General features: G+C 49.9%; 2 protein-coding genes across 2 annotated transcripts; one reads left to right on the plus strand and one right to left on the minus strand.

Annotated features, from left to right (window-relative positions):
• Window positions 1-70: 70 nt before the first annotated feature.
• On the plus strand, window positions 71-5,842 carry LOC126508184 (RING finger protein 207-like). Its single transcript, XM_050153259.1, has 3 exons — window positions 71-278; window positions 4,025-4,099; window positions 5,149-5,842. Exons 1-3 carry the CDS (start codon window positions 88-90, stop codon window positions 5,273-5,275), a joined length of 393 nt encoding a protein of 130 aa, XP_050009216.1. The 5' UTR covers window positions 71-87; the 3' UTR covers window positions 5,276-5,842.
• Window positions 5,843-10,132: 4,290 nt separating this feature from the next.
• Window positions 10,133-18,882, minus strand: Icmt (isoprenylcysteine carboxyl methyltransferase). Its single transcript, XM_050153254.1, has 5 exons — window positions 18,559-18,882; window positions 17,238-17,326; window positions 16,201-16,370; window positions 15,283-15,500; window positions 10,133-13,027 (listed from the first exon to the last, which is right to left on the minus strand). The coding sequence occupies exons 1-5, from the start codon at window positions 18,751-18,753 to the stop codon at window positions 12,845-12,847; spliced, it is 855 nt and encodes a 284-aa protein (XP_050009211.1). The 5' UTR covers window positions 18,754-18,882; the 3' UTR covers window positions 10,133-12,844.
• Between the last annotated feature and the right edge of the window lie 5,045 nt (window positions 18,883-23,927).

The raw sequence follows: 23,927 nt of genomic DNA on the forward strand, positions 1-23,927 counted from the left end.
TTGGAGGGTAGCAGCCAGTGAGTGGGGTCTCCACACCACAAGCTGCTCCTTTTGATCACAGAGGTCATTGGCAGTTGGGATCTCTAGATGGTACCAGACTTAGGCGCGGGGGGGGGGGGGACTAACACCAACAACCAACACTTTGACATTGGCTTCACAGCCCAGCTCCATGACCTTCTCCAGCTGAAGCAGGAGAATGCCTACTTGACCACCATCACTAAGCAGATCACACCCTACATCCGCTCCATTGCCAGAGTGAAGGAGCGGCTGGAGCCCAGGTGAGAATGTGTGTAATGTGGGGGGGGGGGGCAGCATAAGCTGGCAGGTTCTTGCAGACCAGGTACTAGAATCTGCGAGTCTGCCAAGGAAGTGGCGGTGCACTCTAGAGGCTGGGGCAGGAGGATGATCACCGTGAGCCTGGAGTTAGACTTCAACTTAGCCAGACTTCATCTCAAACAAAATAAAGACTCCCCCAAAAAATGGTAACTGAGCAGACTGAGACCCTTCTAGATACAAGCTAGCCCTTCAACCCTCAGGACATCAGATCAGGAGAAACTCGAACTGTCATGTGAGTCTTCTGTAATCCCAGCAACCTCATCAGCTAAGGCTGACCAGCCGGGTGTGGACCAGATCCTCTCAGGCACAAGAGTGTTATGAGCAATCCAGACTGGGTGGTGCAGACCTGTCATCTCGGCTAGTTATGCCTCGCATGAGTGAGACCCTGGGTTCAGCAGAGTGAAGTGTTGACTACAGATGTGTGGAATCCAGGGGCCCTGCCTGTCTCCTGGGCCCTCCCACTTCCTGTTTGGTAGAGCCCATATTCTGGCTAGAGTGTGAATTACTTCTGGAGTGAGATCTGTGTCCAGACAGCATGGATCAGAAAATTCTTTCTATTCTCCCTCACACTTGACCGATAGTTCAAGTTTTAAATTCTGGATTTGAGATTCTAGACTGGAAAGAATTGTGCTTTGGAGGTGGAGGGAGGCTTTATTCCTTCCAGTTGCTGGGGATGTCCCCAAACCAGCTGAGTTCTTCTGATCCCTAGCCCTTACTGTGACCTACTACGCTTCTCGGAAGCTTGCAGACTTCTGTCTTGCCCATGTCTTGAATTTCACACAATGAGGTGTATCTAGCCATGGGATGGGTGACAATGGTTTCTCTCCATCTGGGAATTCCTATCTTTTGGTTTGGGATTTGGAATACTCTTTAAAATCAATTACTGGCTTGACTGAGTCTTTATTTAGTGTCCCTATGATGGGACACTGGCCCCCCACTGTACCATCTCTCTTTGCTGTGTTTCTGGACATTTCCTTCCTTCCTTCCTTCCTTCCTTCCTTCCTTCCTTCCTTCTTACTTTTTTTGATTTTTTAAAAATATTTATTATGTATACAATATTCTGTCTTTGTCTATGCCTGCAGGCCAGAAGAGGGCACCAGACCCCATTACAGATGGTTGTGAGCCACCATGTGGTTGCTGGGAATTGAACTCAGGACCTTTGGTAGAGCAGGCATTGCTCTTAACCTCTGAGCCATCTCTCCAACCCCCCTTTTTGATTTTTTATTGAGCTCTACATTTTTCTCTGCTCCTCTCCCGGCCTCTCCCCTCCCTTTTAACCCTCCCCCAAGGTCCCCATTTTACTCCCAATTTACTTGGGAGATCTTGTCTTTTTCTACTTTCTACTTGCCATGTAGATTAGATCCATGTATGCCTCTCTTAGGGTCCTCATTGTTGTCTAGGTTCTTTGGGACTGTGATTTGTGGGCTGGTTTTCTTTGCTTTGTTTAAAAACTACTTATGAGCGAGTATATGTGGTAATTGTCTTTCTGGGTCTGGGTAACTCACTCAAAATAATATTTTCTAGCTCCATCCATTTTCCTGCAAAATTCAAGATGTTATTTTTTTCTGCTGTGTAGTATTCCATTGTGTGAATGTACCACATTTTCCTTATCCATTCTTTGGTCAAGGGGCACTTAGGTTGTTTCCAGGTTCTGGCTATGACAAACAATACTGCTATGAACATAGTTGAGCACATGTCCTTGTGGCATGATTGAGCATCCTTTGGATATATACCCAAAAGTAGTACTACTGGGTCTTGAGGAAAGGTGTTTCCTAATTTTCTGAGAAATTGCCACACTGCCATCCAAAGGGGCTGTACCAATTTGCACTCCCACCAGCAATACAAGTGTTCCCTTTTCCCCACAACCTCTCCAGCATAAGTTGTCATCAGTGGTTTTGATCTTGGCCATTCTTACAGGTGTAAGATGGAATCTTAGAGTTGATTTGCATTTCTCTGATGACTAAGGATGTTGAGCATTTCCTTAAGTGTCTTTCAGCCATTTTAGATTCCTCTGTTGAGAGTTCTCTTTAGGTCTTTACTCCATTTTTTTTTATTGGGTTATTTGTTCTTTTGATGACCAATTTCTTGAGTTCTTTGTATATTTTGGAAATCAGATCTCTGTCTGATGTGGGGTTGGTGAAGATCTTTTCCCATTCTGTAGGTTGTCGCTTTGTCTTGTTGACCATGTCCTTTGCTTTACAGAAGCTTTTCAGTTTCAGGAGGTCCCATCTATTAATTGTTTCTCGCAGTGTCTGTCCTACTGGGGTTATATTTAGGAAGTGGTTCCCTGTGCCAATGTGTTAAGTGTACTTCCCACTTTCTCTTCTATGAGGTTCAGTGTAGCTGGGTTTATGTTGAGGTCTTTGATCCATTTGGACTTGAGTTTTGTGCATGGTGATAGATATGGATCTACTTTCATTCTTCTACATGTTGATATCCAGTTATGCCAGCACCATTTGTTAAATATGCTTTCTTTTTTTTTATTTTATTTTTTTGGTTTTTCGAGACAGGGTTTCTCTGTGGCTTTGGAGCCTGTCCTGGAACTCCCTCTGCAAATATGCTTTCTTTTTCTGGACATTTTCTTACATCTCTTCCAGTCTTCCTGTTGATCTTGGTGTTTTTTCTTTCCCTTTTTGGCTGGATATGGTGTTTGCACACTTGTAATGCCAGCACTCAGGAAGCAGAGGCAGGCAGATCTCTGTGAGTTTGAGGTCAGCCTAGTCTACCTGGCAAACTCCAGGCCAGTCAGGATTACACCATGAGACTTAATCTCCAAAAAAATGTTTACTATTTTGTGTCTGTGTGCATGTATGTGTAAGCACGTGTGTGCCACGCGGAGCACGTGTATGTGTAAGCACGTGTGGAGCACATATGGAGGAAAGAGGACAGTTTGCAGGAGTCGTTATTTTTGTTGTTTTCAAGACAAGGTTTCCTGGAGCTTTGCAGCCTGTCCTGGAACTCACTCTGTAGACCAGGCTGGCCGTGCCTGCCCCTGCCTCCCAGGTGCTAGGATTAAAGGCGTGTACCACCAGCACCTGGTCCCTTGTTCCCATTCTTAACCCATCCCAAGACCCCAGACCGAACTTCTCCATTGCAGCCTGCTTACTCTGTGCCCCACGTCAACCCGCTGTGCCCTTCAACATACCCCACAGCGTTTTTAAGTGGTCTGCAACTCCCATAACAGGGCGTGGCAGCACTCCACGGCCCGTCCCTGCCCACCTCTGTCAGACCCTGCAACACGCTGGCCACAGTGGCCTTCCGGTCCCGTGGGGCATTTGCACCAGCTCCTGCTTCTGGGCGAGCCTCGGTCTGCAAGCTTTGTGCTCCGCGTTGTCTCATGGGGCCTCATCACTAAGGTCAGCAGAAAGGCTTCCCCACACTGCCAACTAAAATAAACCCAGTGGGCTGTCACTCCAGGCCACCTGGCCCCATTGTTTGTTCCCTGAGGTGTCTCCTTTGGCCAGCAGATAGCTTGTAAAAGCCAGGCCTAACCAGGGCCTGCATGCTACTGTGGCCAGTGGCTCTGACAAACCATACGAGGCCTGGCAACTTGTCCTAGAGCAAGGAAAAAGTGTTGGGTGTGCCCTGGAAGTTCTGCTACCTTGCGGTTTTGGTACAGTGTGAGTTTAAGGCCATCAGCAGGGACTTTGCTGCCTTCAAGCTGTCTATACTGGTTCCTCTCACCCAGATTCCAGGTACCTGTGGAAGAGCACACGGAGCAGAATGTGTACGATGATGCCACGGACAATGAGACCTCAGCCAGGTAAAACAGCTTCTTTCCAACAGGAGCCAGGTGACAAGGACAGACTTGGGAACAAACAAAAGTGTGGGCAGAGGATGAGCTATAAAGTGAGATCCTGTCTTAAAAGAAGCAACTAAACCCACACACACACAAACAAAAACAAACATACCTTCCAGTAATTCACCGAAATGACGAACGTGAAGGACAGAGAGGCCCTGATCTGTTTCACAGGCCTTTGGGGAACGTGAAGCTGTTCCTTTGGCCACATAGAACCAATTTACAAGGGTGACGTAGTCAGCAATGAGATGGGCACTGTTCAAAAAGGAAGACCTTGTAATCAAGCAAGTTAAGGGCAAGGTTCTTATAGAGATTACCACATCAGGAAGAAAGGAAGCCAAAGGAGCCTGAGCTCACCTGCAGCACCGGCCGGCTGCTCCCACAGCACTCTGTAAGAACTTGGAGGGAGCCTGGGCAGCTAGAGCCCGCTCCCTGTGACGACTTCGTGTACAAAGAAAAATAAAAGACCTAGGCCATAAAAGAGAAACGGGCTGGGGAGATGGCTCAGGTATAAAATGCTGTCGTTTACTGGAGAGGTAGAGACAGGAGGACCCCTGGGGCTGGCAGGGCACCATCAAAGCCTAGCGAGACAGAGGTAGGGCTGCTGGGAACCAGAGTGGGTTGTACAGTGACTTTAAGGCCAGTTCGGGCCACACTGCAACCTAGAAACACCAAAACAAAACAAAACAACCATTGGAAGAGGCCTTGTATTCAGAGTTGGGAGATGGAGAGCGGTAGGTCTCACCCTTCCACACAAAGATACGCTTAGGACAGCCCCAGCTCACAGGCCACCAGTCTGAGCTGTTAAAAGACTTAACCACTAACAGCCACAGCCATCACCTGGGGTGAGACTCTCACTAGAGGCGGCAGAGCTCTCTCCAGGGGCACACTTCTGTGGAAAGGTCTTCCAATATGAAAGCTACCAGAATGGATATAGTGGGGATTGGAGGGGGGGGGGGGGGGGGGGGGGGGGGGGAGTGAAGCCATCTGGCTCACGTCAAACTGTTCCTTAGGATCGACCCAGGGAGCATCACTGAGAAGAGAGAGAGGGCATCTGAGCCCCATGGAAGCAGCTGGGCCCTGAGCATCCTCCCAGAAGGGCCCCCATTAAAGAACCAAGACCACCCCAGACCCAAGTAGGAAACCAGAGATGAGGGACGGCAAGGTGGCTCAGGACCCAAAGCGGCTTGCTACCAAGCCTGACGACCTGGACCGCCATGGTGCAAGGAAAGAGCTAATTTCCACACAGGTTCACAATCAAGAAGCAACAGGAAAGCTCTCAATGAGGACGGCATCACCACACGAGGCAGCAGCTTAGTAACTGGGTCCTAGTGAGCTGCGCCCAGGTGTTGGCTTTCTCAGGACTGGCACGCAGGCTCCAGACATGGCTGCTCTTTCAGAGGACCCGGGTTGGATCCTATCACCCGCATGGTGCTCACTATCACCTGTAACTCCAGTTCAGGTGAACTGATGCCCTCTTCTGGCCTCTGTGGGTACCACATGCATGTACTGCAGACATCACATGCATGTACTGCAGACATGTGTGCAGGTAAAATACATAAAATAGTAAAATACACATAAAATATATCTTAAATTTAAGCTGGGGCAAAGAACAGCATGTACCACCGTCACCTGATTTATTTGTTATGCCTTTCATCCCAGCACTCGGGAGGCAGAGGCAGACAGGTGTTTGTGAGTTCCAGGACAGCCAGGGCTACACAGAAACCCTGTCCAGGGCGGGGGGGGGGGGGGGGGGGGGGGGGGATTTAAGCTGCATGACCCAAAATTGAAGTTTTGGAGACTAAATGATGCCATTATAGTCACGTTTTTAACAGCAAATGTTGCTTTTATGTGCCAGAGAGACGGGACCCTCACACAGACACAATTACATGGATACCGTGCGCTGCTGTCTCAGGGACCAGGTCGCTAGAGTGGTGGCTCTCAACATGTGGGTGGGGACCCCTTTGGGGCTGTGTATCAGATATCCTGCTACCAGATATTTACATTATAACTCCTAACAGTAGGAAATTAGTTATGAAGCAGCAATGAAATAATTTTATGGCTGGGGGTCACAACATGAGGAACTGTATTATAAAGGGCCGCAGCATTAGGAAGGTTGAGGACCATGGTGCTAGGGGCAGGAATTCAAGAGAGCCAAGGAGTCAAAACACACGTCATTTGATGCTGGTGGTGCTGAGCTGTCCTCCAGACACGGTTATCACGTGTGGCTTCTGCACCCTACACAGTGACGCTTGTCTGGAGTGAAATCAAGTTCTGTTTTATTTAAGAACTAGAAAGAATAATCAGTATCTGTGAAAGAAAATCCCATTTAATATATTTAAATAAACATTTGTGTGTAAAAAGACGAGTACAGTAATTACTCCATAATCCCCGCCTTGCCATGGGTCAGACAAGCTGCCTCCACTCACTCGGGATGAGCAGGGGCAACCTTCCCAGAGCTATGCAGCTGCCCACCCACTGGGAAGGCCGAGGGCTCTAACCTTGCTGCCACCAGGAGAGTGGAGCTACCTAAGGCAGGGAGATGTGGGAAGAGGAAGACTCACTGGCTGTTTTGAGGAGGCAACCTAGGAGTTTGGGCTGAGCCCTCAGGGACCGGACGCCAAATATGGCCTCCCTGATACACCAGCCCCTAAGTTAGCAGCTACGAGGAGAGAAGGAATAAAAGGTATCTCCAAGGCGCACGCAGCAGCTCCCACTGAGGCCACCACTGTTTGTTTTCTGCCCTGTTCGCAGGCTCACTCATCTGCAATCCGCCACCCCTGCTTGTAACGGCTACGGGGCCTCCTGAGTGCTTCCATGATTGCCAAAAAAGTAGCCTTTTCTCTCTGTGGTACCCACTCTCCACCCAAGAACTTCTGCAACTAGACAAGTCAACCTCCTGACAGTTCCCTAGTCTGTGGAAGCCCTAGGACACGGGGGCCTGTCTAATCCCTGAAAAGCCTCATTAGCCTGATTCTCTGCCACCACCTGTCGCTGCTGCATCTATAAAGTTAAGGATAATCTGCAGACCAGCAGCAGGGAAAGCGATCACCTGCCAAACCTACCATGTAGGGGCTCATAGTTGGTTGCGCATCGCTGACTTCTACCCTAGGAGTGCCGAGAGGGTGGGCCTGCTCTTCCTGCATTCACACCCTTGGAATCACCCCTTAAAAACACAACCCCAAGTCTCCTAGGGTGTGGTGATCCCACGTCATGGGCTCCCTCTCTCCTGGACTGCTCTCAAGTTGAGCTTTCCAGCCTCTGGCAGGTGGAGGGTGACGTCAAATGCCAACATTCAGCCTTTCTACCCACAATGCCAAGGGCTGTCATTAGCTGCTCTCCATCCATCAAAAAGACAACTTCATGGCCCTCAAGGGGAATGGAGGTTGGAGCCAGCCCAGCCTAGATGCATGGAGAGAGAGCTGGGTCTGACCGCCAAACATCCATCCTCTCCCATTTGCAGCCTGGTTGAGCGGGGTGGGATTCAGGAGGTGTGGTCCGGCTCCACTCATATTTCAAAAGTGAGTATTGCTGTCCTGCCATGGTTATTCCTGGGCAGCTTGGTGTGGATAATAGCTATGGCTGCCATAGAAGCTCTTCAGGCCTCAGGAGGTCCTGGTCTCATGCTAGTAACTGGCAAACCTCTAAGCCTCTTTGGTATATAGAACAAAAAAAAAAAATGAAAATTAAGCCACGTAATCTAAAAATAAATTACTTCTGGGCTGACTAAATGTCTTTTGAGTATACATCAGCTATCTTCAGTTAACACAGAGAAACCACGTTCTCATACTGCGAGATTTCATTATGCTGTTTGGCTCACCTAAGCATTGAAACATCTGACACTGGGGGGCAACCAGGAGGTGAGCAGAATTGGGGAACATGATGTGAAACTCCCATGAGTCAATAAAGAAGTTAAAGAAAAAAGAGAAAAGAAAAGGAAAATCAAAATGTTTTAAGGAAGAACAGAGGCTTTGGGAAAAGGCAGGGATGTGGGAGGAAGTTGAGGGTTGGGGTTAAATATGATAAATATACAATAGACAACGAAACTGCGAAAGAATTCATGAAACCTCTCTCACCTTAAAATAAAATCAACCGGACACTGTTGGAAGTCCTCACACACCCCTGAGGTAGGCGATACTGGCCCCATCCCACTGATGGGGAGGCCTAAGCAGGGAAGGGCGTGGTGGTGACGGAGCAGCACTCTGGCCACAGACCCACCGCCTCCACCATCACTTGGTCAGGGCCACTGCAGGCTCTGGAAGTGGTCTTGGGGCTCTGGCCTCTTAGGAAGTCAGTCTTCCTGGCGGTTCACACAGGCCCAAGCAGAGCAGCGAATGAGGCCTGCAGGCTGGCCCCAAGAGCACTTCCAGCTGGCTGAATTCCCCTCTCTGCTTGTTTCCCGGGCTTCCTAAGGTGACTGACCAGGGCACAAGTTTTTGAGGTTTCTGGATTCTCAGTTTTGGTGGAGGAGCAGGTTTGGGGGGGTCACCTCCCTATTGATGGAACGCCTATTTATTATGGCAAGAATAGGCTGGAATTCCCCAATTTACACAGCCCCCCAAGGTTTTGCAGCTCTGGCTGAATGCTACATGATACTAACTCCCACTGGACTATTCCTCCTTGTCTGACAAGGTCCTAGGATATATCTCAATACTGAGCACCCCATCCATATTAACCCTAACGACCCTCTTGGCCAGAGCACCCACCATGGCCAGCTGCTGAGTCTCTATGCCACATCTGCAGGCCCACCAGCACCTATTCCTGCATTTACTTCTCGCCAGCCACACAAGCCCATTATCTCTGCTGAGGCAGAGAACACCAATCCTGCCTTGGCCTGGCCAACAAGGGAAACGTGGGTCACCAAGGTCAACAAACATTTCCCTGCTGGCTGTACTGCTGTGATGTGGTTCCCAAAGACATGCCACCACTGCCAACAGCAAGTCCCAGCGCAACACCCACTTTGTAGGTCCCACTGGCTTCAAGGTTGGCATCAGTTACCAACCCCACACCGGGGTACCTGGTGGAGACCCAGCCTAGGTACAGCAAGCTGCCAGCGTGCTTCACACCACGGCCACTGCAGCCTGGACTTGCCTGACCTAGTGTTTGCCAAGGGTGCATCTGTGCACTGGTGTGCTTGAGGCCTGGGAGGACAGAGCTGTACTAGGGGACTCCCAGAAGGCTAGACTGAATGCCAGGAATACTAAGTATCCACCTTGGCAACCCTGCGATGTGTCAGTTAAGAATGTCTCCACTGAGAGGAACATGGGGGAAGGAACGAGGACGGTTGTAAAGTATGAGAACCTGGCTGAGCACAGCACTGAGCAGGCCCATCTGGATCCTGGTGGACGGCAGGGAAGTGAGGTACACCGGCAGTGTGTCTACTATCAGAACCAAGCATTAGCTGACACACGGAAATGCCCAGTTTGTCTCCTGTTTGTCTGTTGGATACATAAGACTCTTTACATCTGAGTGGAAGCTTGGAGGAAACATATAAAACCCCAGTCTGGAAGGACCTCACATCCAGGCCAGGTCTGATTAATCGAGGGCTGCACTGTTGTCGGGACTTCTGTCCTGCCTGGTTTCCAGTTGCTAAGTCACAAAGAAATCACACAGAGGTCTACATTAGTTATAAACTAACTGGCCTAGTATCTCAGGCTTCTTATTAACTCTTCTAACTTATATTAGCCCATTATTCTTATCTATGTTAGCCACATGGCTCAGTACCTTTTTCAGCTAGGCAGTCACATCTTGCTTCTTCTGTGGTGGGCTCACAACTACCAACCAGGAGTTCCTTCTTCCCAGAATTCTCCTGTTCTCATTGACCTGCCTCTACTTCCTGACTGGTTTTCCCACCTATACTTCCTGCCTGGCTACTGGCCAATCAGCGTTTATTTAAAATATAATTGACAGAATATAAACCATTGTCCCACACCACTTCCCCCTTTAAAAAAACAAAACAAAAACAACAACAACAAAAAAAAACAAAAACCCTCTGACTCCAATATCCTTTGTTTAGTGTCTCCTGACCATTAGCCATAACAACTTGTAACCAACATTCTAAACAAAGGAAAATATCCATAGTCCATTTTTTTGGGAATGTGGGCGTAGTTTTCCAGGCTACTTCCTGCTGGTTGGGGGCGCTGATAATCTTTTGGGGACCTAAAGAAAATTTAGAATTATGATCAAGTCCTGACTGGAGTATCCTGTGAGGCTTGATCATCTTAGGCAGCATCTTGAATTCTGGAAGTTGAACTCAGACATCTGGGCCATTTGTTCCCACCAGAGATTTCTCAGGTGGCATTCCTTGACCAACCTGATTTTTCTTAACTCAGAATGAATCCACAGTCTCTCCTTTCCTGTGGAAACAAAAGCAAAACCTCTTCTCCAAAGAAACATACCTTTTGACTTCAATTTTGAAATCAGGGTATTTTCAAAGGACCTATCTTGGATTAATTCAGCAGCATTTATAAACAAATATCCTTTAGCAGCTGTTGCTCCTTCCTCAGCATTCAGACAATTCAAAGAGAACATAACACAGTACCCAGACTTTGTGTATTGTTCATCTTTACATGGCTTTATTTTATTTTTACTTTTAGGCTTTTTTAGGTTTCTGTGTACTTTTGTCCTGGAACTCACTCTATAGACCAGGCTGTCCTTGAACTCACAGAGATCTGCCTGTCTCTGCCTCCCAAGGGCTGGGATTAAAGGTGTGTGCTACCATACCTTGAACTCACAGAGGTCTGTCTGCCTCTGTCTCCCAAGTGTTGGGATTAAAGGCATGTGCCACCAAACCCAACTACTCTTTTTTATTTTAAGGACTTTAACCTCTTTCTTTACTCTCCCAAACTTGCATATATTTTTAACACACTGTAAACAACTTAGAGGTTTTCTTCATCTTTGAATCTCTCTTTACTGTATCTCTCTCTCTTTTTCTGACCACGAGTCTTTAATTTGTTAAGCAATATGGGTAGGATTAAAGCCATGGCTTTGACAGCTGGATCCAACCCATTCCTTAGCTTTCTGAGATTCCAGCCTCATTGCAGTCAATGCTGAGTCAGGAAGCCTCTCTTAAATGAGAGCACTTGCCTCTAGCAAGCAGAGCCCACCTGGGAAAATGCTGCTATCGATAAGCCATGCTTATCTCTATTCTTTTCTGTCTAGAATTACTTCCCAAGCTCTGTCAGGCTTTATGTGGATGCAGTTGTCCATGTGGGTGCCATTTGTTGACTGAGTTTTCTGTTCTGCCCGGTTTCCACAGTCGTTAAGTCACAAAGAAATCACACAGAGGTCTACATTAGTTATAAACTAACTGGCCTAGTATCTCAGGCTTCTTATTAACTCTTCTAACTTATATTAGCCCATTATTCTTATCTATGTTAGCCACATGGCTCAGTACCTTTTTCAGCTAGGCAGTCACATCTTGCTTCTTCTGTGGTGGGCTCACAACTACCAACCAGGAGTTCCTTCTTCCCAGAATTCTCCTGTTCTCATTGACCTGCCTCTACTTCCTGACTGGTTTTCCCACCTATACTTCCTGCCTGGCTACTGGCCAATCAGCGTTTATTTAAAATATAATTGACAGAATATAAACCATTGTCCCACACCACCACACCTCTTGAAGCTTTATGTGGAACATAGAAAAAGCTAAATGTTCTCCCCAGACCTGCAGAACGAAGATGCCAGTGGACCTGGATTGAGCCACTCAACTGAAGGCTCTTTAGGAGTCAGCTGCCTGGGCCGACACATAAAATATGCTGGGCCCACAGATGCATGAGCTATGCTGGGCCCTCTGGAACATCTGAAGCAGTAGTAGGGGTGACTTACTTTGAAAGAACACAGAAAACAAATATAATAGACTAACACTGCAACACAAAAAATACAAAACACAAGTTATGATAAAATGAAAAAAAATCCCAAACACACAGAGGGCAGTACTTCTCAACATTAGTGCAGGCACCTGAAAAATACTTTCTGGAAACACAATCTCTGAGGCCAGGGCTGCAGGAGACCCCGGGGCCCGCATCCTCAGGCCCAGTGCAATGGTTGCTCAAAGCCCCGGAGCACTCTGAGGAGTCTGTGTTGCCCATTGGCTTTGAAACACAGAGACGGGGAGCACTGGTGTCCCTCTGAATCTACACTGCTATATTTAGGAAACTGGCGTGGAAGAATGATTAAATGTATAATGAGCCAAGGTGTCAAAGCCTTTGAAGTTTAACACAGATGCTCATGCACTTAGGGCAGACAAGGTTAAAGCTATGTTGTGTTTTCGGTTAAATTAAAGGGTTTTGATGTAATTTGAATGCTATTATGAGGCAGCTCTGACTACACATTCTGGCGTGAGTGCTGCAGAGGGCAGTGTCCTCTCCCGATGTCCTGGTCACAGTGCCAATACACTCTAGCCTGAGGGGGCGTGAGACTGCGGCTTGGGTCCTCACCCCGCCACTGTAGAAAGGACACTGATGGGACAGTTGTGACACGCTCCTTGTTCACTGTTTATCCGTGTTCTACCTTCATTCCGCACAAGAGAATGCTGCAGTGGGCCCTGTGGTCCTAAGGCCTTCTGACCGTTAGGTCTTGGGTGACATTCTGAGGAGTAATTAGTGACATATAAAATGGTTAAGAAACTCATTCTGCAGAGGCCAACTGGAAGCAGTTCTGTCCTAGGCTGCGCAGGGCCAGAGATTCCCTGGCCCTGCAGGCCTCTGCCCATCATAGCTCCACCTTGACTCCCTTTATGAAAGGCAGACCCGTGGGCACCCGCTTCTTATACTCCAAGTATTCCTCCCCAAAGAAGTGAATCAGTGAGATCTCCTCCTCTTCCGTGCGGTCACGAAAGAAGCGCCACACCGTCAGGGCGTAGACAACACCGCAGATGGGGTTACACAGCATCACCTGGCAGAAGAAGCACAGAATGCCTGAGGTCAGGGTGCCCCGATACCCGAGCACCTTCTCCCCACAGGATTCTTGCCGGGCCCCAGAAGACTCTCACAATACTGTAAGAGCCATTAACACTCCTTGGAGGCACCCTCACCACTGTATTTGCCTGTGATTCTCTTGAGTAAGCAAGACCTCAGTTATAGGGAAAGACAAGACTCTCGGGTTTCAGCCATAGGTGACAGACGTACCCACCTGGACTCAAATGTGAATTCCCTGATGCGGGAACTCATGCTCACCTGGATATGCCTACTTGTCTTGGACCCTTGCTTCCTACCCTCAAGGCCACATGAGCCAATTGCTACCATCTGAGCTTCCAAAAACATTTCTTTTCAGAGACCACTCTGCTCAGAAAGTGGCAGTGCCCACAGGCCAGAAAACCTGTGCCTGGCCACCTTTTTTATAACCCCTGCCCCTTTTCTAACCTAGTCCTCCAGCCAAAAGCCTGTCAAAACTAAAAGTATCCCTGGTTCCTAGAAGTTTCCTTTGCTACCACGGAAACCATTAACCCACCCATACTCACCACAGGCATCAAACCCATCTGGCGATACTCCCGCCCAGTGAACCAGGCGCGCCCCAGCTTCTCCCCAGCTTCTCCCCAGCCCCCTGCACTGGCCACTCTGGCGATACTCCCGCCCAGTGAACCAGGCGCGCCCCAGCTTCTCCCCAGCTTCTCCCCAGCTTCTCCCCAGCCCCTGCACTGGCCAGACTACTCGCTGTGCTCATAACACCATGCTAAGCCACTCAACCTTCGAGCAGTCTTTGTCCCCACTCTGAAGACTGTCCTGGCTTTTAGGGTAGACCAGGCTGGCCCATCTGGCAGTAGCCACAGTCTGCACATTCACACCCGGCAGACGTGTGCAGCTTTCTGGGCAGCCTCGATGATGGCAGGATTCTTTTTTTTTTTTTTTTTTTGGTTTTTTTTTTTTGGTTTTTTGAGACAGGGTTTCTCTGTGGCTTTGGTTCCTGTCCTGGAACTAGCTCTTGTAGACCAGGCTGGCCTCGAACTCACAGAGATCCGCCTGCCTCTGCCTGATGGCAGGATTCTTAATCATAATTGGTAACCTTCCCCTGAGCTGGGAAAACCAATTTTCAGTGCGTCATCAGCACCGTTCCAAAGAGTCAGGACAAGAAACAGTGTTCTGTGTAAGATAAGGACTGCTGCAAGACAGACTCATCCCCACAGGCATGCACGCACGAGGGACACTGCAGAAAACACCTATGATCTAAAATGTACAACAACCTCTCAGTTCTAAGGCCCTTAGGTCGCATAAGTGCTTAGACAAATTACATTCGTCAGCTCCCGTCAGTGCGGTCCCGGGCGGGGCTGTGGCAGCAAGGGCAGCAGTGCCGTGTCTCAGAAACACCAGAGCCACCTCCTATACCGTTATGGGGTCACCAGCACCCCATGGCCCATGCACCACTGATATGAGGTCTAGGATCCCCAGATGATCTTTCCAAGCTCTATTTGCACTCTCTGGTCAAGCTGTTCTCGGACTAAGTATAGCATCCAGAGACAGCTGTCGAGAAACAAGGGTTTGTCTGCATCCCCAGACAGAACAAATCCCCACAGCTCTCATTAACCTGGCAGGACCTTGGCCTCATTTAGACCTATTTTCTTCTTTTTTTTGATGAAAACCCACTGAGCCACCACAGGGTGGCTGAGGACATTCCCTCCCCAAAGTCTACCTTCCCTCACCCGAGGTGTTCCAGATTCGAGTCAGAGTGGCAGAATGGGGCACAATACAGGGCAGCAGAGTACCAATGCCACCAGGGGTCACCCGCCACTCAGGAAGGCAGGATTGCCCCTTTCTTTTCTCTTCCCCACCCCCCTGCAGCTGGCTGACCTCTGTGCTCACCTCTATCCTCCTGGTAAGCGCCAGACTTACTACCTGCCTGCTCTGGGGGTTTCTTTTTAAAGAATAGTCTTCAAGTTTAAAATAAAGAAATTAATTAATTTAAAACAACGTCAAGATTTTACCTCCAAACACAGGTGGACTAGATTAGGTCTCCCAGTTTTGCACTTAGAAACAGTGGGGTTTATGGTGTGCCAATTATACAGCAAGTTAAATGTTAAGAGTTAAGTGGACTATACAGAAGGCTACAAGTTCGGGTCAGCTTGAACTACACAGCAAGACCTTTTGTACAGATACCCAAAAAAGAACTTAGGCAAGTAAATTCACAGGGAACCAGCGTCGACTTTGGTACCATACCTGGGTTCCGATACTCCAGTAAAACCACCCCACATAGGAGGGATGCCGGAACCAGGCGTACACCCCGCTCGTCACCAGAGTGTGGGTGTCTGACTTCTCACTCTGCACCACGTGGTTGAAATTGGAGCCAGCTGTAAACATGGCCGCTTTCCGCAGGCATTCTCCAAACACCACCATCAGCAGCCCAGTGGTGCTGAGCCAGGTGATCTGCTTCAGTTCTGCAGAAACAGACGCAGGGACGAGAGGGAATGGGGACACTGGGTGTGATCACCCCTTCACCTATTCCCTCAAGAGACAAGCATCAGAAAACACCCTGACGGTAATCAGCATCCGTCCTCACATCAAACTTGACCACCCCAATCCCAGCATCACCGCTTCCTCTTTCAGGTGCCAACAAGTCAACTGTGGGCAGCTCTCCCTGCCAGGCCTGGTGGGCTCCGCTCACATCCCTCTCCGGGGAGCACGTACTGCTGAAAGGGACATGCCCCTTTGAAGTCAGTCCGAGCCCCACATCTGGCTTTGGGAAAGCATGATTTAGGTGTGTTCCCTACAGACAGGTTTGGGATTTTTGTTTGTTTTAAACAATAAAACCTTGTGAAATTCTCATGTTACAGAAAAGTATTCAGGCCCAAACTTCATCTGTCCAAGGGCAAAATTAAGATTGCAACTAGCAAGGCAGAGCGCCGTCTTAGGCGGTGCCCCGCATTTGCAAGACATAGAGCAAAAGGTCAGCACGTCCTGGTCCAGAAGCAGAATTCTCCAGCGAGAGGAGTCTGTCCTTTATAAATAGCTTAAAGAGGAGAGAGCATGGGGGAGAATTGCTCAGGGGAGATTAGACCGGAGAGGTGAACCAATGTCACTCCTCAGCCCACGGGAAGGCACCCTTCTCTCCCAGAGAGGAAAGCAGGGCACACCCACCTGGCCAAAAGATGTTTTCAAGTGTGAACTCTATCCAGGAAGAAAGAGCAGCCACCGTGTACTCCAGACTGTGATTCAGGAGGAAGGAATCCAAGGAGAGACTTTTGGGGTTATTGACAGCTGTCACTAAGTACTCAGAATAGTGGAATAATGACAGCGAGCACACGTACCTATTTAAAAACAAAAACGAAGTGGGAGACTACACAAGAGAACCACGCTAGGCCAAAGCCCAGATCTGGGTCTGTTGACTGTCCCTAACCCTGTCATGCGCTGCCGCCGTCACCCACCTGCGTGACACCAGGCACACACACACACGCCATTCACTCCCTCCTGAGCTTGCAGAAAGAGGGGTTGGGTGGTGCTGTTATGTTTCCGGATGTCACAGACAAAATTAAAAAAATCTCCCTGGGTGAAGGAGGAATTATGGTCCCTTTGCTCCTCTGAAGATGAGAGTTTCACACTTTAACATGAAAGGGGGGGATATCAACAAGGTAGTGACGCATGTTGGAAACAAAATTCAACAAAACTAAAATAATTCCAGCAAAGAAGGATTAGATGGCTCAGCATACTGATAATAGGAGATAAAGCTTTTTACCTTGAAGCCACGATTCATATCCAAGTCAGAGGCTAGAAGGTTCAAGGGACTGAACTCATAGTGTAGGGGAAAGTCCTACACTGGCTGTGGGGGAAGCACTAGCCGGGACCTAATAGAAACCGGAGACGGAGAAGGCTTAGGAAAACAGCGGGAGGCTCGCCCCTTCCCATCACCGCGGACCTGCACCCATCACAGCAGCTTCAGATGGCAGGGACTTCTGGAGAGGGCACAGGGAGACCCGATTCCATCCACCACACAAGCCACTAACATGCACAACTGTGTCCACAGGCTTTGAAATGCGGGAATTCGGGGAAGGCAGGAGGCTGCTTCTTCAGAATCCTAATCAGCCTCCTGTTCTGTCAGAGCCCACACAGGGATGAGGAGAGGCCCCTACTCTGTCGACCCTCACACTTCAACACCATCATTCCCAAAGTCTTCTTACCAGCCAAAGTGATTCCAAGAAGACTGGCTGAAACTCAGCAGCACACCGCAGCCAAACACAAAGCCAAGGAAACAAGCTCGGATGGCTATCTGAAAACACACCCAGAAGAGCCTCGGTCACTGCATGTTCCCTTAGCAGAGCCCAAACCCAGACTGCAGACTGTCCTGGATTAGCGAGGCCATCAGGGAGCAGAGTCCATTTGCTCAAGAGATAAAGAGGATGAAATGGGACTGCTTGGGTTCAAATTGTGTCTTACATTCCTCTCTCTCTTCTCTCTAGCCTTCGGCAAGTTATTAAATGAGTTTACCCATCTACACCATGGAAATAACAATACTGTAGGGCTACATAGTGGATTTACCACGCAAAACACCTAGAAACAACCAGTTTTAACGGCCACAATAATTATCATTATTACGGCTAGCATTACCAGGGCTTATCGATGGAAAACTGTTTAAGCCCAGTTTATGGCTCCCAAGTCAAAGAGTCTAATGAGAACACTCGGAACTCTGCGCCCAGTCACCTCCGTGAAGTGGGGCGTTTGACAAACAGGTAAAACACCACACCTGTCATTACATAAATTAAAAACTCGTGGGTTAGCTCACTTCCCACCTAACATGAATCTGCCGAAGCTGCTGATCAGCAGGAAACGCAATTAACACCCACAGATAGGAGAAGTGGGTCCCTTCTGTGACCTCAACTTAGGGCTGAGATACACGCCTGTAGGAGGCATCCCGCAACGTGGCGCGGGAATGGGGGGTAAAAGGAGAACCGAACACCGCATCACCGCCAGGCTAGGTAATACAGTGTTCCTTTAACCCGCTCCAGCTAGACTAGCTCCAATCCGGTCCCTGTCCGCTGTCCATCTACTCAGCCCTGCTTGCCGGTTTCTGGTCTCCGACCAGTCTACTTGGTTCTGATGTACCTGGCACGCCTACCCTTGCCGGGTCCACGCCTGATCGTCCCTGACCCCTGTCTACCCGGGCTCATCTGCCCTGACTCCAGCTCCAGTGCACCCGGGCCCTGCCCCATCGCAGCCAGCTCGGTCCTGCCTGGTCCCGGTCCACTCGACCCTAGTCCAGATCTACCAGTCCACCCTGTCGCTGATCCAGGTCTGGGGTGCTGGTCTACCGGTCCACCCTATCCGTCTCGCCCTGTCCCTAGTCCGGGACAACCAGTCACCTCGTCCCACCCGTCCCGTCCCCGGTCCACTCCTCCAGCCCTCCCGTCCTTCGTCCCGGTCCACCTGTCCCCGGTCTCGGTTCACTCGTCCGGCCCGCCCGTCCCCGATCCCGGTTCCGGTCCCTCCGCACCCGGCCCGCACCTGGTAGCGCGGCGGCCGGTAGAGCAGCAGCAGCAGCGCGTTGAGCCCGGCCACGTAGAGCGCCAGCCCGGTGCGGCCCTGCAGGCCGGCGCGCGTGAGCAGCGGCAGAGCGAGCACCGAGGCGCCAAGCAGGAAGGTAGCGAGGCTGAGGCGCGCCTCGGAGCCCGGCGGAACCCGCGCCGCACAGCCCGCCATGGCGCAAGGCGGCGGAAGAGCCGGCGGCGGACTAGCGGGTCGAAGCGCAGCCGACTGTAGCCGAGGAAACACGAAGGCCGCGCCTGCGCACTCCGCCGCCGACGCCGGCACGGGAAGGGCAGGTACCAGGAGCTGGGTACTAGCCGCCTGCGAGTTCTCGCGAGAATTGATGCCACGCATGGCTGAGGGCCGGAATTTGAAGCGAGCCGGGCACGCCCCCGCAGGCCCCGCCCCTCCGTCGCCAGGACAACCTGACGTCGACAGAGGGGCGGTGACGGGGCAGTCCGGAAGTAGAAGTTCATCCGGAGTTTAGAGCCTTGGTCCCAACTGGGCTTCACCGACCACACCCGCCTCCTAAGTGGAAATAAATACGTTTTTTTGCAGGCAGCGTGCCAAACTTTGCGGTGCTTGCTTTGGGGAAGAAGCGTAAGGCGAGTGAGCCTGGGAGAACGGTTGTGATCTAAAGGCGAATTCCTTTAGGTGGCTACATCCTGGACGACTTTTATTGACCTGTAGGTTTTGTATGTGTGTGTTTTCCATACTGCCTATAATGAAGATGTTACTGATAAAATCAGAAGTTCTCCTTCAGTTTTTGCCATTTTAAATGTATACAGTACTTGCACGTATTTATGTGGCACGACATGAGGTGGGTTCGACCAGTCTGGAATCCACCACCACGCAGAGATCCACCTGCCTCTGCCTCCCTAGTACTGGGATGAAAGGCACAGGCCCCACCACCCGGCCTTGTTTTGCTTTTGAAACAGTGCATCCTCTGCAGCCCAGAACAACTTTGAACTCACTTGGTATCTGGAAGATGCCCTGGATCTGCTCCTCTGGCCTCTTCCCCTCCGTGTAAGCCATCATTGTCGGGTTGGGGACTGAACTGAAGGCTTCTTGTATGATAGGCAAGCAGTTTACTGAGTTATATCCGCAGTCCATGGAGTGTGGGGTTTGTTTGGTTGGTTTGAGTCCAGGAGAGAGTCCCTAGGGTGCGAGACCTGCAGGATAGGAAGGGTGCGTGGAAGACTTTAGGAGCTGGCAGAACTTAGCAGCTCCTGGAAATGAGAGCATCATCGAGGAACCAAGAGCTGATGCTGGATTTGAAAGGCAGAGGCAGGAAGCAGCCAGCTTACACAAGATGGGAGACAGGCTCCAGGAGAAGCTGGGGCCAGGCTGCTGTGGTGAACCCTGCATGCAAACACACTGCCTGGCAGGAACTGTGATGTGTGGGCATGGGAGTGGGGAACCTGGTATCCCAGGCTCCAGTGCTCCATATCCTGTCTTGGTGACCACAGGCAGGCAACTTCTGTGACCCTCGTCTTCCTGTGAAACGGAATCCTTATTTCACTGTCTTGGACAATCATCCTTTGTCCTGCATAACCTTAATGTCACCTTGTTGTCACCTAGAGTCATCTGAAAAGAAAAGCCTTGATTGAGGAATGGCATACAACAGGCGGTCTGTGGGCAGGCCAATGAGGTATTATCTTGATTATTAATTGATATAGGAAGGCCCAGTCCACTGTGGGCGCTACCATCCCTTGACAGGTGTTCCTGAGCTATATAAGAAAGTTAAGCATAGGTGAGAACAGGCTGCTATAGAACAGCATCCTCCACGACTTCTGCTGAGCTCCTGCTTGAGGTCTTACCCTGATTTTCCTCGTTGGGTGACAGTGACCTGGTTGGATCAGAGTGACCAGAGCGAGGATACTCTACAAAGCCCAGCACTGTGTCCCAATCGTGCTTGGGAGACATCTGTTAAAGTGAGGTGACAGGAAGGAGAAAGATTTAATGGTTCGGTTATGGTAAAACCCCAGCAACATGCACACCCACACCCACACCAAATACGGCTTTCTAGTCTCCTTTCCACCACTGTGATGAAACATTGGCCAGAGGAACTTGAGGAGGAGAGGGTCATTTGGCTTAACAGTTAATTCCAGGTCTCAGGCCTTCGCTGATGGAAGTGAGGGCAGGAACCATGGAGAAACGCTGCTTTCAGGCTGGTTCACCTGCTCATCCTTAGCAAATTTTCTCAGACTGCCCAGTACTGTGGTGGTATTTTGTTTGTGTTTTAATAAATAAAGCTTGCCTGAAGATCAGAGTGCAGAGCTAAGCCACTGGAGGCCAGGCGGTGGCAGTACACACCTTTAATGTCAGGACTCGGGAGATAGAGACAGATAGATATCTGTTAGTTCAAGGCCATCCTGGGCTACATGAAATTGATCCAGTCTAAAAGAGAAACAGAGCTCATACAAAGGTGATCCAAGCACTTGAGGTCACAGGCCTTTAATCCCAGCACTAGGGAGATGGAGGCAGGAGTGATATGGCTGGGCAGAGAGAGGAATATAAGGTGGGAGGAGACAAGAGCTCACTACAGTCTGAGGCAGTGATCTGAAGCAATCAGTTTGAGGAGCAGTCTGAGGATGCAGTCTGGAGATACAGTCTGAGGATTTGTAGAGACAGGATCACCCTTTGGTCTGAGCGTTGGTAGAGGTAAGAACTCTAGTGGCTGCCGCTCTGCTCCTCCAATCCTTCAGCTTTCACCCCATGATATCTGACTCTACGTTTTTTTTATTAAGAACAATTAGAATGCTTGCTACATAGCACCACCAGCCTGAGGAATGTTGTGTGCCCCCCCCCCCCAGACATGCTCAGTCAGATCTAGGCAAGTCCTCAGTCGGACTTTCTTCTCTGATAACTAGGCTGTGTCAATTTGACACTAAAGGCTAAGCAGGACATAAAGGTGACTGAGTGGCTTAAAGCCTGAGTTCTGACTATTGCCTGTTCCTCATGGCTTCTCTAGACTCGGGCCTTTCCCCTTGAGCCAGAACACATCAGAGCCACTAGAGGGTGCTTGTTGTCCCTCACTCCAGGGAGGGCTCCTGACCTGGAGGCACAAAACCCTCTCTGGCAGAAGCCCCTTCTCAGGCCCTGAGCTTTTGATCTCCACTCTTAGGCAAGCAGTAAAGTGTAACTGGCCAGAGAGCTTGAGCAACTGTGTCCTCTGCCTGTCACCTCCCCCGAGGCCCCAGTCCTTCTTCAGCCTTATCCTGGAGGTGGGAGAAAGGGAAAGATGTTCTCTGCCGGGTGGAACTACACTTCAGGGAATGTGAAGTGTTAAGGGGATCGCTGGGATGGCTGAAACTGTTGGGGCCTAAAACTCATAGTGCAGTGATGGAGAGGTAACAGTCGCACAAAGGATGTGTATGCTCAGGAAACAGTTGTAAAGAGTACCCATATCCAGAGAAGCAATCACATCCAGACAGTGTCTATACCCAGGGGAACAGCCACACAGCACAGCACATGCACACCCAAACGTATAGCTACACACAAAGAGTATCTACACCCAAGGAAACAGTTATACACAGGAGTACAGATAACCAGAGGAACAGTCATGTGGAGAGCGTGTGTATATCCAGGGATGTGATCAAAGAGCACATGCAGACCCAGGGAAACAGCCACACACTGAGAGCGCTACATCCAGATGTGCACACGGAAACACAGGCTTGCTTTCCTACCAGAAAGGAAAGGAGTCTGACAGAACAGTCTCGCTGTGTCCCCAGCTGTCCTCCAAACACAAGGGGTGACAGATCTCCAGAATGGTAAAAAGGAAGGGGAAGTCCTGGGGTGCACTGCTCCTCTCTCCTTGAAAATAAGAAAGCGCTTGAGTGTTTTGTCCTACCAGCTTCCAAGCAAGCACAAAAGGAGCTCCTTCTCGGGCAGCAGGGTCCCTCCACAGCCCACAGCCTGTGCCTTCCCCCATCCTTAGATGCCACCATCACAGGCTAAAGCAGCCTTCCTGTCCGGGCCCCCTGGAGAGCTGTCTTGTTTCAGACATTAAGGAAACTGAAGCAGAGAAGCAGACAGACTCGGTCTGGGCAGGCTGACACTGCTTTATCAACAGCATGGAGCCCCAGTCTTTGCTCTGGGTGAAGGCTGCACGCACTTAGAGAGGCTGGAGACATGTCTGTACACATGCACACGGATGTAGGTAGCTACAGGAAGTTGCAGATATTTTCCGTTTGACTGGAAGCAGGGTGGGTTGTTTCTGTATCCAGGTATATTGTTTCTACAAGTGGATCAGAGTGGTCAGGCGGGGGCCAAGCAATTCTTGATGGCTAGGGACTATTGCCCGGTACAACTTGACTCAATTCTTCATGACTTGAGGCGATTACCAACCCTAAGAAACCACCTTAACATCTCCAAATAAAACCACAAGCTGAGATGAAATCATCTTCAGACTTTTTAAAGATTCATTTTTATTATTTTAAATGTGTGTGCACGTGCACGCGCATGTGCTTGCATGTGAGTGTAGGTGCCGTGGAAGCCAAAGGCGAGTTGAACCCCCTCGAGCTGGGGTTACAGGTGGCTGTGAGCTGTCTTCTGCAAGAACAATATACATTCTGAACCACTGAGTCACCTCTCCAGCCACCAGACTTTAGTTTCTGAAGCCGCATGAGTTTATTGAGTGAGAGAGATTATGAAGAAGAGACCAAGCCCAAGGCAGGTACAGGTGCACGGACAAGAAGAGCATTGACAAGCCCTTCACTCATCCTACACAGAACAATCCCAGGGTGGAAGCTGGCTCCTGTTATTTCATTCAAGCCTGGAGCCAAGCAGGAGAAGAGCCCAGGAGGCTCTCTCAGCACCCTCCCCAGTGATGGATGCCAGATCAGTCATCTGCAGAGGGCTGTTCCCCCCTCTGCAGTTTCTGGCTATTTAGGGCAGTGGGGAGGAGTCTGGCCAGCGTGGCTATGAGTCTCCACTAGAGATAGCCCAGTCTTCCAAAAGAAAGTTTTCTCTCCTCTTCTCTGGCAGTCACAGGCTGGAGGAATGAAAGCGGCTCTTTCCAGTCTGGTAAATGACGCGTGATTTATGAGTACATCAGCCCACTGCGCATAAGTCATATGTGCACAAAGGGGCCGGGTAAATATTTAAAGATTAGAGCCAGCTCCAGAGAGACATAAAAGGCCAGGACAAAGAGGTTCTCTCTGAATTCACTCTTCCTGAGCTGGGCTGGCCCGGTCAGTGTTGATGCACTCACTGAAGTCCCAGCCTTTGTCCCCTGAAGGGCCCTTGGCTGCTGTGCAATTCAAAGTCTCCACACAGCTAAACAGAGTTAAACAATCGCAGCCTCTCCAACCTCATCTGGAGACAATCGACGGAGTCCTCTCAGG

This window comes from Alexandromys fortis, unplaced genomic scaffold, assembly GCF_014885135.2.
Source record: "Alexandromys fortis isolate MF-2015 unplaced genomic scaffold, M_Fortis_MF-2015_v1.1 scaffold_88, whole genome shotgun sequence".
Classification (NCBI taxonomy): domain Eukaryota; kingdom Metazoa; phylum Chordata; class Mammalia; order Rodentia; family Cricetidae; genus Alexandromys; species Alexandromys fortis.

Bases quoted from the DNA above. Each gene is read 5' to 3' on its own strand.
- LOC126508184 (XM_050153259.1), top strand. From the start codon at position 88: ATGGTACCAGACTTAGGCGCGGGGGGGGGGGGGACTAACACCAACAAC. The intron at 279-4,024 runs GTGAGAATGTGT...CCTCTCACCCAG, and splicing joins AAGGAGCGGCTGGAGCCCAG to ATTCCAGGTACCTGTGGAAG. The intron at 4,100-5,148 runs GTAAAACAGCTT...ACTGTTCCTTAG, and splicing joins GACAATGAGACCTCAGCCAG to GATCGACCCAGGGAGCATCA.
- Icmt (XM_050153254.1), bottom strand. From the start codon at position 18,753: ATGGCGGGCTGTGCGGCGCGGGTTCCGCCGGGCTCCGAGGCGCGCCTC. The intron at 17,327-18,558 runs GTGCGGGCCGGG...GTGTGTTTTCAG, and splicing joins ACCGGCCGCCGCGCTACCAG to ATAGCCATCCGAGCTTGTTT. The intron at 15,501-16,200 runs GTGGGTGTGCCC...CTGTTTCTGCAG, and splicing joins TGAAAACATCTTTTGGCCAG to AACTGAAGCAGATCACCTGG.